We start from the raw sequence: 18,023 nt of genomic DNA, 5'->3' as shown, positions 1-18,023 counted from the left end.
TGTGATATTGCTAGTAACCTTGCAGCCAATCTCTCACAAAAAATAGATCCCAGGAGCTATCTCAGCAATGTGGTAGTAGCCGAATCTTTCTTTTTTGCCCCCATAAGTGTAGAAGAGCTTAAACAGTTAATGGTTAATATTAAGAATAAGAGTTCATCAGGTTGGTATGGGCTTTCTCTTAAAATATTTTCTGCTTTACCTCTTGTTGCTTTGCAAGTCTTGGCCGAGTCAATTAACTTTTCATTTATGTCTGGAGTTTTCCCAGAGTGCTTAAAAAGAGTAATGATTGTTCCTCTTTACAAGGGTGGCGATCGGGACTGTCCTTCTAACTTTAGACCTATAGCGTTATTGCCTACTTTAGCCAAGATAGTGGAACGGCTCGTTAAGGTGAGGATGGTTTCATTTTTAAATAGGTTTGGCCTATTGAGTCTTCAGCAGTTTGGCTTTCGTGAGTCTGTGAGCATAAATGATGCTATCTTTAGCTTTCTAGAGCACCTGTACAACCGACTGAATGTTGGTGAAGTTGCAGCAGCGGTATTCTGTGATTTGTCCAAGGCATTTGACTGCGTGAGTCACAGAGTGCTGCTGATGAAACTGGAGCTCTATGGTTTCAAAGGAACTGCCCTTGAGTGGTTTCGTTCCTACTTATCAAATCGTGTCCAGGCTGTCAAACTTAATGGTGATATCTCTAAGGAACTTAATATAAATGTGGGTGTTCCGCAAGGATCAGTACTTGGTCCTTTACTTTTTCTCATTTATGTGAACGATCTGCCACAACTGCAGGTAACTGGCAAATTTACGTTATTTGCCGATGATACCACCATCCTCTCGCACGACTCTGATGTTTCTCAAATGGAGGCCAATATACGTGCAGATTTGTTAAAAATAAAAGACTGGTGTGATGCAAATTTTTTGACATTTAATGTTTCCGAAACAAATATCCTTAATTTTAAATGTAATACAAATGATATATGTTTAAATAATGAAGCCATCACCATGCCACCGTTCAGTAAGTTTTTGGGCCTTTCCATAGACCATAGACCATATTGTGAATGTCTGTAGAAAAGTCTCATCAGGCTGCTACGCTCTAAGGGTTATTGCCATCAGTCTTAATTAACTATAACTCCATCGCCAGATCTGCATACTTCGCGATTAAGTCGCACCTTCGATATGGAATTTGCTTTTGGGGTTCATGTTCAAATTCACTTTTTAGTTCAGTGTTTGTACTCCAGAAAAGGGCCATTAGATATCTATGGGGCCAAGCAAACAGTTTGCTTAGTTTTTAGAAAATATAAACAGGAACTTTACTTAGGAAGCCACTATAATACGCGACAAAATTATTTGTTGAGGCTACCCATTCCTCATTTTGAACTTGTCCGTTGCTCTATCATATATGGAGGTAGAAAGCTGTTTAATAAACTTCTACTAGAAATAAGACAACTTAAGACTGAAAAAAGCCTGCGTACAAGGACGGAAATATTTTTTGCTAGTAAAGCGTATCTACTATAGTTTAGGTGAATTTTTTAATGATTAGCATTTAAGTATTTTTCAAAGTTTTATATAATTTTATTTTAAATTAGTTTTTCGTTTTTTATTCCTTTAATGTACAGTCTATTGGCTTTGTCTACAACTTCTATGTTTATATTGACAATGAAGCATTTTTGAGTTTGAGTTTGAGATACAGCATCAATTTATCCCACCTCTTTCTGTAATATAGGAAAGAATAAGTGATATCTATATGAAAGTCATTTTTTTTGGACCTTTTCATATATCCCCTGACATATATATTTCTTTCTGGATCTTCTGAAAAATACGTCTTTTTGGAATGGTTAAGACTGAGAGCCCAATAAATAATATAACAATTAAGTCTGAAATACAATAATAAATAAGTAACCCCCTCTGAAATTGTACATGTTTTTAGTCAACATAAACTCTACCCAAGCACAAACCAATTTTCCCACAATATTTCTAAATCCAACGGATCAACAGGAAATATGTCAACTCTTGATGTATCTGCCCAACAAATTCTCATATGGTCTTGATGAAATTCCTTTAAAGGTTCCTAAATATGTTGCTGATTTTATCTGTATACCATTAAGCCATAACGTTTCATCATTAACTTCCACACTCAAGACCTTCCTTGGTCAGACCGGTATATTACTTGTTAAACGAAAACAAGAAGAGAAGACCAACAAACGTCAAATCGTCATTTGACGTCAAACTTACCCTAACTTAACCTAAAACAATGTTTTGATTTAATTCCCTTCTTATTGTAGAGTTAATTAATAACAAAAGCTACTACTAGCAGCATGTTTTCCTTAGCAAGAACATTCATATTAAACACCACGAAACGACTATGTCCTACCTATACCAACCCAGTTGGAAATTTCCATGCATTGGTGAGCCAAAGTGTAAAAGTGGCCATGCTCACCCCCGAGACCACCACCCTGATACCCAGTTGTGGCTTTAAAGTCAAAGGACACCTGACTCGAAGATGTAAAGATTGTTACTTTGTGCGTCGCCAGGAGAGGCTCTATGTCATTTGTAAGACCCATGGGCGACACAAGCAGATGTCCATGGTTAAGGATCCTCGCAATACATGGATTTTAACACATGCCACACAGTCTAAGATTAGGCCTTGGTAGTGTTTTTTGTTGGTGTAGTTAAATAGGGTTAATATTAATTAAAAGTTTTATTGTGCATAGAGTTTATTATTTCTGCGGTAGAAGGTCTTGAGTAAACAAGATTTCCTTCTAGCGACTTTTAGTGTATGCAGCTCTTAAGACACCTATTGGAGATCAGTAAAGTAGAATAGTTAGTAGTCAAATATGTGTATATAAATGATTTTAATCTACATAAAATTAATATTAAAATTCCCACAATTACATCATACAAACATTAAGTAATTAACATGACAAAAAAGTATAAAATAATGTATAGTCTAGGGTTCGAGGAACTTCTCAACTTTGACATCTTAACTGCATTTTTAAAAGAGCCAAATTGCAAGATTATTATGAATTCTGGTCGATTATGGCACCTTGATAGACTGCAATAAGTAAGTACAGTATTGCCACAGTGTCTGGAACCAGAAGGTCCCTATAAGGAATGTTCTATTATCTTGAGGAATAATGGGGAAAACAATAAAAGACACATAAAAACCCTTCCACAAAATTTATTTAAACAACTAAATAATAGTAGTAACATTAATAAATATATTATAATTTCTCTTAACTAATCAATAATCAAAAAAAATTGACTCCATAAAAATGCCTTTGGACATAACTTACTGCAAATATACATTAATTTATTTTACATAATTGCCCAAAGATCCTAAGTTGAATTTTTTTATATATCTCGGATAATACTTAACACATATAAAACTATTGCAAAAATATTATTTCAAGAGATCTCTGACCAAATATAAGAGTAATATAAAAAAAATCTGTTTAACATATAAAATTTATTTACTATATACAGGGAGAATAACACCCCGTAAATTACGGTTTACTGAATTACAACTAAAAAGAAATATTATGTATACACAATAGATATAACATTTCTGGTATATAAATTCTATAAAAATATACTGGCCGGGTACTGGCTTTATGGTAAATATAAAAATATGCAAATTACAGGTACTTATAATGAAAAGTAGGTCATCGATAATTTTTTATACAATAAAATGTTTGTTTTTTTGTTTTATCACAAAGTTTACCAAAATATTATATATACAAATGAATTTTATGCAAATATAAGCAGTGCGGTCCAAAAAACTTTAATTAAATTAAGCGCTTATGAAGCATGTCAACATCTTCAGCCAGTTGTGTCATTAATACAGTGTTTTAAAGTATTAAACAAGCATTTATAAACATGGTAACCAAGAGAGATAAAAGATGTCTATGGCTTGCAAAATTTTGCTTAATTGCCACCAGGTTCTTGCTTAAGACTTAATTTCCAACGCCTTTTTTCTTCTATATTTTAAATTATAAAACAAAATACATATTTGCTTAAGATAACACTGACTGAACATGTTACATATCACTGAACTGAAATTTCTATTCCAGCTTGTTGGATCGTACTGCCGCAAAGAATTTACGTACATATCTACAAATTTACATTTTTTGAAAAACAAAAACAAAAATCTCCTACTTTGACAACAAATTACAATTAAAAAAAAAAAACTTAAACATACTAATTACACTATAAAGTAAAAAAAAAATGTTCACATTGCTACTGGCACCGTGTTCCGATTTCTTAAAATTATACATTACAACGTAAAATTAACTAGCTACTAGGAATGTTCAGGAAATGTCATAAAATTCATTTCGTTTATCGCAATTTGCGCCGTGTAATTGGGTTATGCAGGACGTATCATGAATTAGTAAATTTTAAGACCCTGAATATTCTGCCTCAGAGTATTCCTACGTAGAATTCAAGTACAATGTTATATATGACTTGCTATTGTGTGGTAACTTATTAATTCCGCAAACATTACTGAAGTTCAGGCAGTTAGTAATGAGGATTATGCATGAGTTACTTATTTTGTATGTCACTTTTATATATAGTAAAAATTAATTTAGAAAATAGATAGCTATCTCTATAGAAAAGAAGAAGAAAATAGACTTTTTAAGCATGGTTTTTCCTATTAAGTTTGTAAACTTCTAGTAGGTACTTCCTAACAGGTATCTTTGTGAAAATGATATACGCAAATCTTTATCTGAATTACTTTAAATTAAATATGAGAACAGGTGTGTTCATTTAAAATCGGAATACCCGCTATAGTAAATAGCATCTTAGTTATGAAGGCGAACCTATTGTCTAAAGGTGTAAAGATAAATAGGTGAAAACTTTAATGTCTCAAAAGAGGCAATTCTGTTAATTAGAACTAAAAACCATCAATTCGAAACATTTTTAGTTGAACAAAATTTTGATTTCTTATGTCTCACTGAATATTGGCTACATTCCAAAGAAGTAAATGGTTTTAAATTAGAGGGAGCAATATAAAGTAAAACTAGAAAAATTGTTTTGAATTCTCAGGGCTATAACTCACGTTCTAATGCTCCAATTTCCATAATTTCTACTTTAAATTAATTTCGGGACTTTCCTTAACATTGTTATGAAGTTTCATTCAAGTCTCTGTAATAACTAATTTTTTATTCACATTTTTGTAAGTGAATGCCTTATTAAAGTAGAATTGAGAAAATTGTACTGGGTTCTCTGGTCTATAACTCGCGTTCTAATGTTCCGCTTTCCATGGTTTTTATTTTAAATTAATTCTGGGACTTTCCTTAACGTCTCTATGAAATTTCGGTCAAATCCCGGCAATAATTAATTTTCTATTAACATTTTTGTAAGTGGCGTCCCGATAAAGCAAAACTGGAACAATTGTCTTGGGTTCTTAGGTTGATAACTCGCGTTCTAAAGCTCCGATTTTCATGATTTCTGCTTTAAAATAATTTCGGGACTTTCCTTAATATCTTCACCAAATTTGATTCAAATCCCTGTAATAATAAATTTCTTATTAACATTTTTATAGATGTTAAAGCAAAACTGGAAAAATTGTTTTGGGTTCCCTACCTTATATATAACTTGCGTTCTGATGCTTCGATTTTCATGATTTCTGCTTTACATTAATTACAAGACTTTTTTTAACATCTCCATGAAATTTCATCCAAATCCCTGCAATAATTCATTTTTAATTAACATTTTTGTAGGTGGCGTCCCGATAAAGAAAAACTGAAAAAATTGTTTTGGGTTCTCTAGTTTCTAACTCGCCTTCTAATGCTCCGATTTCCATGATTTATGCTTTAAAATAATTTCGGAACTTTCCTTAATATCTTCACCAAATGTGATTTAAATCCCTGTAATAATCAATTTCCTATTAACATTTTTGTAGATCAAATCATACACCTGTCACGTTTTTCCCTTTTTATATTTTTTGTTGAATTTTTGTACCGTGTTATTGTTTTTTATTACAAAATATGTGGGTATTCTCATATTTAAATTATATTTATCAGTACTTAGCAGGTCATCTAGCTATAAGGTAATTTTATTTAATTTTTAATATTTGATTTTGTTTTAGTGTAAGGTTTTATTGTAGTTACGTGTGTTTTTCTGTTTATTGTAGGTCTGATGATGCTTCATTAGCGAAACATGTCACCTGAATAATTAAAAAGACATTTTGAGACTAAGACTTGGAGTTTTCATTTTTTTTTCTCTATTTTTGTAGATGTTAAAGCAAAACTGGAAAAATTATTTTGGGTTCCCTACCTTATAACTTACGTTCTGATGCTTCGATTTTTATGATTTCTACTTTAAATTAATTACGAGATTTTCCTTAACACCTCCATGAAATTTCATCTAAATCCCTGCAATAATTCATTTTTAATTAACATTTTTGTAGGTGGGGTCCCGATAAAGAAAAACTGAAAAAACTGTTTTGGGTTCTCTAGTCTATAACTCGCGTTCTCATGCTCCGATTTTTATGATTTCTGCTTTAAATTAATTCTGGAACTTTTCTTAATATCTCTATAAAATTTCATTCAAGTCCCTCGAATAAATAATTCTTTATTAATATTTTTGTAGATGGCGTCCCGATAAAGCAAAACTGAAAAAAATGTTTTGGGTTCACAAGTCCATAACTCGCGTTCTAATGCTTCAATTTCTATGATTTCTACTTTAAATTAATTTTGGGACTTTCCTTAATATCTGTATGAAATTTCATTCAAATCCCTGCAATAACTAATTTTCTATTAACATTTTTGTAAGTGGCGTCCCGATAAAGCAAAACTGCAAAAATTGTCTTGGGTTCTTAGATTAATAACTTGCGTTCTAAAGCTCCGATTTTCATGATTTCTGCTTTAAATTAATTTCGAGACTTTTTTTAACATCTCCATGAAATTTCATCCAAATCCCTGTAATAATTCATTTTTTATTAATATTTTTGTAGATGGCGTCCCGATAAAGCAAAACTGAAAAATTTGTTTTGGGTTCTCAGGTCCATAACTCGCGTTCTAATGCTTCAATTTCTATGATTTCCACTTTAAATTAATTTTGGGACTTTCCTTAACATATGTACAAAATTTCATTCAAATCCCTGGAATAACTAATTTTTTATTCAAATGTTTGTAAGTGACGCTTTAATGAAGTAAAACTGGAAATATTGTTTTGGGTTCATTGGCTTATAACTCGTGTTCCAATGCTCCGATTTCCACGATTTCTACTTTAAATTAATTTCGAGACTTTTTTTAACATCTCCATGAAGTTTCATCCAAATCCCTGTAATAATTAATTTTTTATTAACATTTTTGTAAGTGGCATCCCGATAAAGCAGAACTGGAAAAATTGTCTTGGGTTCTCAGGTCTATAACTCGCGTTTTAATGCTTCAATTTTCATGATTTCTGCTTTAAATTAATTTCGAGACTTTCCTTAACATCTCCATGAAATTTTAATCAAATCCCTGGAATAATTCATTTTTAGTTAACATTTTTGTAGGTGGCGTCCCGATAAAGAAAAACTGAAAAAATTGTTTTGGGTTCTCTAGTTTCTAACTCGCCTTCTAATGCTCCGATTTCCATGATTTATGCTTTAAAATAATTTCGGGACTTTCCTTAATATCTTCACCAAATTTGATTCAAATCCCTGTAATAATTAATTTCTTATTAATATTTTTGTAAATGACATCCCAATAAAACAAAACTGGAAAAATTGCTTTGGGTTCTCTGGCCTATAACTCGTGTTCTAATGCTTCTATTTCTATGATTTCTGTTTTAAATTAATGACGAAACTTTCCTTAATAACTCTATGAAATTTCATTTAAGTCCCTGTAATAACTAATTTTTTTCGTGTCATCCGTGATTCACCCGTTAAAGGGTGTAACTTGGCTGTGATGTCTGCAATCGCACCAATTCATATCAGGCACGGGGATTGCATTATCAAGTGTGACTTATGAGACTTTAAGAAACTTTAGGTTACGGACCGCAACTAATGACGACCGATTATTGGGCTTGTAATCCGCAGGGTCCAATCTCTAATGGACCTGACCGAACTAATTTTTTTATTAAAATTTTTGTAAGTGATGCTTTAATAAAGTAAAACTGGAAAAATTGTTTTAGGTTCATTGGTTTATAACTCGTGATCTGATGCTTCGATTTTCATGATTTCTGCTTTAAATTAATCTTGAGATTTTATTAACATCTCCATAAAGTTTCATTCAAATCGCTGTAATAATTCATTTTTTATTAATATTTTTGTAGATGGCGTCCCGATAAAGCAAAACTGGAAAAATTGTCTTGGGTTCTTAGGTTGATAACTCGCGTTCTAAAGCTCCGATTTTCATGATTTCTGCTTTAAATTAATTTCGAGACTTTCCTTAACATCTCCATGAAATTTTAATCAAATCACTGAAATAATTATTTTTTAATTGACATTTTTGTAGGTGGCGTCTCGATAAAGAAAAACTGAAAAAATTGTTTTGGGTTCCCTACCTCATAACTTGCGTTCTGATGCTTCGATTTTCATGATTTCTGCTTTAAATTAATTACGAAATTTTCCTTAACACCTCCATGAAATTTCATCTAAATCCCTGCAATAATTCATTTTTAATTAACAGTAGTTATCTTACCACGTTTCTGTGACACATGCCATCCACATCTGAAGAAGTTGATGACACATGCCATCCGCATCTGAAGAAGTGGATGGTATTTGTTCTTGAGCTGTGCCGTAGAGATCATGCAGATCTGAAAAAGACACAATATACAAAGCAAAACTAGAAAAATTGTTTTGGCTTCTCTGGTCTATAACCCGTGTTCTAATGCTCCAATTTCTATGATTTCTCTTTTAAATTAATGATGAAACTTTCCTTAATAACTCTATGAAATTTCATTTAAGTCCCTGTAATAACTAATTTTTTATTCAAATTTTTGTAGTGACGCCTTAATAAAGTAAAACTGGAAAATTTATTTTGGTTCATTGGTATGTAATTCGTGTTCTGATGCTTCGATTTCCACGATTTCTGCTTTAAATTAATTACGAGACTTTCCTTAACATCTTCATGAAGTTTCATCCCAATCCCTGTAATAATTAATTTTTTATTAACATTTTTGTAAGTGGCATCCCGATAAAGCAGAACTGGAAAAATTATTTTCGGTTCTTAGATTGATAACTCGCGTTCTAAAGCTCCGATTTTCATGATTTCTGCTTTAAATTAATTTTGAGACTTTCCTTAACATCTCCATGAAATTTTAATCAAATCGCTGCAATAATGCATTTTTAATTAACATTTTTGTAGGTGGCGTCCCGATAAAGAAAAACTGACAAAATTGTTTTGGGTTGTCTAGTTTATAACTCGCCTTCTAATGCTCCGATTTCCATGATTTATGCTTTTAAATAATTTCGGGACTTTCCTTAATATCTTCACCGAATTTCAAAATAATCATCCATCATTCCCAAAGAGACTTAAGTATATGAACAAAGGGGAGGAGAAAGTAAACTCAAAGTCCAAGTCTCATAATCAAGCGTCTATTTAAAGGTTACGCGTACATCGTGTATAGTCAATAACGATACACGATGGTATAAACTTATTTTATTTTATTTTTATGTTAGTGTGAGTCAGTGTGCAGTTTTTTGTATTTAAATAGGTCTGATGATGTCCTAATGCGGCGAAACGCGTAACATTTAAATAGACGCTTGACTATGAGACTTGGACTTTGAGTTTACTTTCTCCTCCCCTTTGTTCACCAAATTTGATTCAAATCCCTGTAATAATCAATTTCTTATAAACATTTTTGTAGATGTTAAAGCAAAACTGAAAACATTGTTTTGGGTTCCGTAGTTTGATAACTCGCGTTCTAAAGCTCCGATTTTCATGATTTCTGCTTTAAATTAATTTCGAGACTTTCCTTAACATCTCCATGAAATTTTAATTAAATCGCTGAAATAATTCATTTTTAATTAACATTTTTGTAGGTGGCGTCTCGATAAAGAAAAACTGAAAAAATTGTTTTGGGTTCTCTAGTTTATAACTCGTCTTCTAATGCTTCGATTTCCATAATTTATGCTTTACAATAATTTTGGGACTTTCCTTAAGATCTCCACGAAGTTTCATCCAAAACCCTGTAATAATTAATTTTTTATTAACATTTTTGTAAGTGGCGTCCCGATAAAGCAAAACTGGAAAAATTGTCTTGGGTTCTTAGGTTGATAACTCGCGTTCTAAAGCTCCGATTTTCATGATTTCTGCTTTAAATTAATTTCGAGACTTTCCTTAACATCTCCATGAAATTTTAATCAAATCGCTGAAATAATTCATTTTTAATTGACATTTTTGTAGGTGGCGTCCCGATAAAGAAAAACTGAAAAAATTGTTTTGGGTTCTCTAGTTTATAACTCGCCTCCTAACGCTCCAATATCTATGATTTATGCTTTAAAATAATGTCGGGATTTTCCTTAATATCTTCACCAAATTTGATTCAAATCCCTGTAATAATCAATTTCTTATTAATATTTTTGTAGATGTTAAAGCAAAACTGGAAAAATTGTTTTGGGTTCCCTACCTTATAACTTACGTTCTGATGCTTCGATATTCATGATTTCTATTTTAAATTAATTACGAGACTTTCCTTAACACTTCCATGAAATTTCATCTAAATCCCTGCAATAATTAATTTTTAATTAACATTTTTGTAGGTGGCATCTCAATAAAGCAAAACTGAAAAAATTGTCTTGGATTCTCAGGTCCATAACTCGCGTTCTAATGCTCCGATTACTATGATTCCTGTTCTAAAATCTGCTTATAAAATATCATTCATTTGATCCATAGATAATATGCTCAAATTTATGATACATCCTGCAAACTATTTAAAAAATGTTCTGCATAGTAAAACCTAAAGAACTCATTATTGCCATATTTGGGAAATATATATATTTCGATGCTAGATATTGTCAATTTTGATTTTGAGGATTCTACTGCTGAACCGACTAACAGTGTTTAAAATAGGAAGCCTGTCCTGACTGTACAAACGCTTATGACAACATTTACTAACCAAAATCGTATATGTGCCATCATTGTAGACACGCTTCTACCACAATATGTCAATAGATGTTTATTTTTTTTGCTGTTCAGATATCCGATCGTGACTGCACATGTTTCCAATATCGAAATCACGCTTTCGTTATTTTTTTTTTAAATATCGACGTTATTTATGCGGTAGCTCGTGTGTGCGTGATTATGTCATTTTCGAATCGCTTCGGCTTCTTTAAGTCGGATTTGCGAGACAGGTGCAGGAGAGAACGAACGAACGAACTCTGAATTCTTTGATTTATGTTTCATGGTTTTCGCTACCATACATGTTTTCCTTATTATTGGGTATCAAGAAACGTTTGTATGGGGGCAAAGACTATAATCATAAAAAAATATTTGAGAGCTTGGTACTGGCAGTAGATAATTGTCCCTCTTGAATATGGGGTGCCTAATGGCAGAATATTCTGTAATGCAAATGTCTCACACATATAACCGATTATTGATGGATACATTAGTTTTTTTTGAACACATTCTGTACAGTCAATGTCGCTTCATGTGCAACGAAAGATGATCGGACCTACTAAACGACCGTTGACACAGATTGCAACTGAACGGTTTCTGGCCGGTGTGTTTCCTGTAATGCCTGGTCAGCTCGTCGGATCTGGCGAATTTCCACGTGCAACCCTCCCAGGAACATTGATACGGTTTCTCACCTATAAAAGCCAGTTATTAGGTCAAAATAAAACTTAAATCAACACTCTTTGGAGTCATGGTTCAGTTCAACTAACTTTACATTAGACTTATTTCTTGTACCTGTATGAGTTCTTTTATGAGCCTTCAAATGGGAACTCTTCGTGTAGACCTTGTGACACCCCGCCACGTCACACCGATGGATTTTTCGTCTTCGTATGGTCACCTCGGGCATCGTCGGCTTAATGTCGTCGTAGATCGTGTTGTTGTTGATCAACGACGTGTTGTTGTTGCTCACTGTTGATTTTGTTGTTGGTGACGACGGTGGTAAAGGCGACGGTGTTATACTGAGCGATCTGGAATACGAGTTTTTTATATTAAGACGGTATATTTGGCACACACTCTTGGTTTTGAATCAGCTAAAGAAGGATGTTAATGTAAAACTGAGAAGTAATCCACAAATAACTGAATAATTCCTGCAATGATACAATAAGGCTTAAAATTCTTAATATTATGGGCTAGGTACATTCTCATTATGATCTGATGACCCTTTGGTCTTTATTGGCTATAGCTCGCGTTCTAATGGTTTAATTTCCATAATCTTTACTTTAAATTGATTTCGAGACTTTTCTTAATATCTCCAAGAAATTTCATCCAAATCCTTGAAATAATTCAGTTTTTATTAACATTTTTGTAGGTGACATTCCAATAAAGCAAAACTGGAAAAATTGTATTGGTTTCTCAGGTTTATAATTCGCGTTATAAAGCATCGATTTTCATGATTTATGCTTTAAATTAATTTCGAAATTTTTCTTAACATTTCCCTGAATTTTCATCCAAATCCCTTTAATAGTTAATTTTTTATTAACATTTTTGTAGATGGCATCCCGATAAAGCAAAAATTATTTTGGGTTCTCAGGTCTATAACTTGCGTTCTAATGCTCCGATTTTCAAGATTTTTGCTTTAAATTAATTTAAAAAAAAAATAAAAATAAAAAAAATAATATTAATAAAATAAATAAATAAATAATTTAAATAAATTAATTTTAAAACAAATTCCTAAACTCCGCATTTATAATAAATATCTTCTCGCTCTAGCATTCTTCACGGCGAATATTTGTTGAAGTTGTGAAATATTAATATGGATTTTGACGTCAAGTATCGAGTCACAGTCTAAGTTACGGATCCGTTCTACTTTATAAAATAATGCGGTTGGACTTTGACTTATCGAAAAAATTGATGGCATCCCGATAAAGCAAAAATTATTTTGGGTTCTCAGGGCTATAACTCGCGTTCTAATGCTCCGATTTTTATAATTTCTACTTTAGATTAATTTCGGGACTTTTCTTAATATCTCCATGAAATTTCATCGAAATCCCTGAAATGATTCATTTTTTATTAACATTTTTGTAGGTGGCATCCTGATAAAGCAAAACTGAAAAAAATATTTTGGGTTCTCAAGTTTATAGCTCGCGTTCTGATGCTCCGATTTCCATGATTTTCGCTTTAAATTAATTTCGAGACTTTCCTTAAGAGTTTCAGGAATTTTCATTCAATTTCCTGTAATAATTCATTTTTAATTAACATTTTTGTAGGTGGCATCCCAATAAAGCAAAACTGGAAAAATTGTCTTGGTTTCTCAGGTTTATAACTCGCGTTCTAAAGCATCGATATTCATGATTTCTATTTTAAATTAATTTTGGGACTTTTCTTAACATCTCCATGAAATTTCATCCAAATCCCTGAAATTATTAATTTTTTATTAACATTTTTGTAGGTGGCATCCCAATAAAGCAAAACTGGAAAAATTGTTTTGGGTTTTCTACTTTATAACTCGCATTCTGATGCTCCGATTTTCATGATTTCTGGTTTAAATTAATTTTAGAACATTTCTTAACATCTTGATAAAATTTCATTCAAATCCCTGTAATAATTAATTTCTTATTAATATTTTTGTAGATGTTAAAGCAAAATTGGAAAAATTGTTTTGGGTTCCCTAATTTATAACTTCTGTTCTGATGCTCCGATCTTAATGATTTCTGCTTTAAATTAATTTTGAGACTTTCCTTAACATTTCCATGAATTTTTATCTAATTTCCTGCAATAGTGCATTTTTAATTAAAATTTTTATAAGTGGCATCCCGATAAAGCAAAACTGGAAAAATTGTTTTGGGTTCCCTAATTTATAACTTGAGTTCTGATTCTCCGATTTTCATGATTTCTACTTTTAATTAATGTCGAGACTTTCCTTAACATTTCCATGAATTTTCATCTAATTTCCTGTAACAATTCATTTTTTATTAACATTTTTGTAGATGGCATCCCGATAAAGTAAAACTGGAAAAATTGTTTTGGGTTCTCAGGCTTATAACTCGCGTTCTAAAGCATCGATTTTCATGATTTCTGCTTTAAATTAATTTTAGAACTTTTCTTAACATCTCCATAAAATTTCACCCAAATCCCTGAAATAATTAATTTTTTATTAACGTTTTTGTAGGTGACATTCCAAAAAGGCAAAAAAAACCATTAGAAAAATTATTTTGGATTCTCTAGTCTATAACTCGCGTTCTGATGCTCCGATTTCCATGATTTCTGCTTTAAATTGATTAAAAAAAAATTTTTAAAAATAATATTATTAAAATAAATAAATAAATAAATAAATTTTAAAAACAAATTCCTAAATTCAGGCTGTTAAAAGTGCGTTTTTGCGATAATCCAATAGACCAAACCACATAAAAGCGAAAGTAGTTTTCATTGCGTTATAAACGTGGTGGTCAAACAAGATCCCCAAGTCCTGTAACAGAGTTGACATTTGCAAGTTATTAATAGAATAGACTGATGTGTCAATCCTGCTGCAACATTTACTGACATTAAGACAGAGGAATTTATCCAAACTTTAATGCAAAATAGCTGCATCAGAGTCACAAGTAATACTTCCATGTCACCTACAAACGTCTACCTTGAGGAATACCAGATGATACATTGATACCGATTTCGCCAACTTTAATCATCACTAAAATTTAAAATCCATGCTAAAAGCTTTAACTTAGCTAAGACAAGGCGATTTTAGTTTAAAATGATGATAATTAATAACATATAAAGAATGTGACTAAAGGGTGTTACAGAATAAGATGCTGATATATAACGGTGTTAATCCTTAGATGATTTTAAGAATAAAAGTTCTTAACTTTAGACCTACAGGGTGTTAAAATCTGAAGAAAGAAATCGTTTCTTCATCATAACTTTATTAATTTCTTAGGTAGGTATATATGTAGGAGATTTTTTAAAAGTTTAACCAAAGGCGTCCCTACACGAGGACTAAATATTTAAAAAAATATATTATGAACGCCACTGGTTTTTCGTAAAAATAAAAACTGCTTTTATAATCCCCATTCATTTTAGGACAAATTTAATTTCTTGACTTTTTTTACCATAGAAACAAAAAACATTTTTATGCATGGTCAATTTATTAGTGAAAAAAAACTATTTATTTTCTAAACATTATTTTACCATGACAGTATACAATATACAACTGTAATTCGAGAAGTCTAGCCCTACTTTAATATAAAATAATAATTTAAAAAAATTCATACAGGGTCTCCTAAATTTGGTTCAACAAGGGTGACAATTTTTAGCACTCTGTACTTCAAAAGTTAAGAAGTTTAGGACATAGCTTATTTGAACTTTTCGTCTTAAAATTACCTAAGGATCTGAGCACCTGATATCCATTCTCCAAGATACTCAATAGAGCACCAGATTCGGGGACGTAGATCTTCCCTTTACAAAGCCATGTTGCTCACCGACAATAATTCTCTTGCATAACCAACTAAGTTTATCAAAAAACTAATACATTCAACAATTTTGGTACAGCTGGCTACTGTTTTTTGTAAAAGCCTCAGAAACCATCTATTGATTTAAATGCTACCACTGCACCAAGTGTCATCTGCAAACAGATTAATAATTTCAAAAGTCCCAGTCAAAATTATAGGAGAAAGAAAGGCTAGTAAGATCTTCTGTTTCCTTTTTATGGCGAATCCGTTCACTACAAGTCAAGATAATGGAATTCTTAGTCCAGGAGTTCCTATAAGGAAGAAAAAAATTTGTCTCTCATTGGCAAGTGAATATCTTGGGTTCTAGTAGTCCAAATTTGGAAATTATTGATTTGTGAACTAGCCTGAAGACTACTTAAGTGTTTTTTTAAAAAATCACTAAAATCCGTTTACTAGAAGTCAAGATAATGGAATTCTTAGTCCAGGAGTTCCTATAAGGAAGAAAATAATTTGTCTCTTATTGGCAAGTGAATATTTTGGGTTCTAATAGTCTAAATTTAGAAATTATTGATTTGTGAACTAGCCTGAAGACTACTTTAGTGTTTTTTGAAAAAATCACAAAAATTCGTTGACTAGAAGTCAAGATAATGGAATTCTTAGTCCAGGAGTTCCTGTTGGGAAGAAAATAATTTGTCTCTCATTGGCAAGTGAATATCTTGAGTTTTAGTAGTCCAAATTTGGAAATTATTGATTTGTTAACTGGCCTGAAGAGCACTTTAGTGTTTTTGGAAAAAAACACTAAAATCCGTCGACTAGAAGTCAAGATAATGAAATTCTTAGTCCAGGAGTGCCTGTAAGGAAGAAAATAATTTGTCTCTTATTGGCAAGTGAATATCTTGAGTTCTAGTAGTCCAAATTTAGAAATTGTTGATTTGTTAACTAGCCTGAAGAGTACTTAAATGTTTTTGAAAAAATCACTACAATCCGTTGACTAAAAGTCAAGATAATGGAATTCTTAGTCCGGGAGTTCCTGTAAGGAAAAAAATAATTTGTCTCTCACTGGCAAGTGAATATCTTAGGTTCTAGTAGTCCAAATTTATAAATTATTGATTTGTGAACTAGCCTAAAGACTACTCAAGTGTTTTTTATAAAAATCACTAAAATCCGTTGACTAGAAGTCAAGATAATGGAATTCTTAGTCCAGGAGTTCCCGTTAGGAAGAAAATAATTTGTCTTTCATTGGCAAGTAAATATCTTGGGTACTAGTAGTCCAAATTTAGAAATTATTGATTTGTGAACTACCCTAGAGGTTACTTAAGTGTTTTTTGAAAAAATCACTAAAATCCGTTGACTACAAGTCAAGATAATGGAATTCTTAGTCCAGGAGTTCCTATAAGGAAGAAAATAATTTGTCTCTTATTGGCAAATGAATATCTTGGGTTATAGTAGTCCAAATTTAGAAATTATTGATTTGTGAACTAGCCTGAAGACTACTCAAGTGTTTTTTAAAAAAAATCACTAAAATCTGTTGACTAGAAGTCAAGATAATGGAATTCTTAGTCCAGGAATTCCTGTTAGGAAGAAAATAATTTGTCTCTTATTGGCAAATGAATATCTTGGGTTCTAGTAGTCCAAATTTAGGAATAATTAATTTGTGAACTAGCCTGAAGACTACTTAAGTGTTTTTTGAAAAAATCACTAAAATCCGTTGAAGTCAAGATAATAAAATTCTTAATTCAGGAGTTCCTGTAAGGAAGAAAATAATTTGTCTCTCATTGGCAAGTGAATATCTTGGGTTCTAGTGATCTAAATTTGGAAAGTATTAATTTGTAAACTAGCCTGAAGACTATTTAAGTGTTTTTTAAAAAAATCATCAAAATCCGTTTACTAGAAGTCAAGATAATGGAATTCTTAGTCCAGGAGTTCCTGCAAGGAAGAAAATAATTTGTCTCTTATTGGCAAGTGAATATCTTGGGTTCTAGTGGTCTCAATTTGGAAATTATTGATTTCTGAACTAGATTAAAGACCACTTAAGTGTTTTTTGAAAAAATCACTAAAATCCGTTGACTAGAAGTCAAGATAATGAAATTCTTAGTCCAGGAGTGCCTGTAAGGAAGAAAATAATTTGTCTCTCATTGGCAAGTGAATATCTTGGGTTCTAGTGGTCCCAATTTGGAAATTATTCATTTGTGAACTAGCCTGCAGACTACTTTAGTGTTTTTAAAAAAAATCACTAAAAACCGTTAATTAGAGGTCAAGATAATGGAATCCTTAGTCCAGGAGTTCCTGTTAGGAAGAAAATAATTTGTCTCTCACTGGCAAGTGAATATCTTGAGTTTTAGTAGTCCAAATTTGGAAATTATTGATTTGTTAACTGGCCTGAAGAGCACTTTAGTGTTTTTGGAAAAATCACTAAAATCTGTTGACTAGAAGTCAAGATAATGGAATTCTTAGTCCAGGAGTTCCTGTAAGGAAAAAAATAATTTGTCTCTCACTGGCAAGTGAATATCTTGGGTTCTAGTAGTCCAAATTTAGAAATTAT

At 31.8% G+C, this 18,023-nt stretch overlaps 1 protein-coding gene across 3 annotated transcripts in view; it reads right to left on the bottom strand.

Annotated features, from left to right (window-relative positions):
• Positions 1-3,685: 3,685 nt before the first annotated feature.
• The window catches only part of LOC126745065 (Krueppel-like factor 7), a 193,977-nt gene continuing 179,639 nt past the window's right edge, over positions 3,686-18,023 (bottom strand). For 2 of the 3 annotated variants that reach the window (XM_050452754.1, XM_050452756.1), the window contains exons 6-7: positions 11,835-12,067; positions 3,686-11,734 (exon numbers count right to left, since the gene is read on the bottom strand). In XM_050452754.1, coding sequence (XP_050308711.1) covers positions 11,562-11,734; positions 11,835-12,067 — 406 coding nt within the window. In that variant the 3' untranslated portion in view covers positions 3,686-11,561. The remainder of the gene's footprint in view (positions 11,735-11,834; positions 12,068-18,023) is intronic. The other variant, XR_007663420.1, reaches the window with a different exon arrangement.

The sequence above is a fragment of the Anthonomus grandis genome, chromosome 15 (genome assembly GCF_022605725.1).
Source record: "Anthonomus grandis grandis chromosome 15, icAntGran1.3, whole genome shotgun sequence".
NCBI classification, from domain to species: domain Eukaryota; kingdom Metazoa; phylum Arthropoda; class Insecta; order Coleoptera; family Curculionidae; genus Anthonomus; species Anthonomus grandis.
This window is presented reverse-complemented; position numbering and strand designations above follow the sequence as displayed.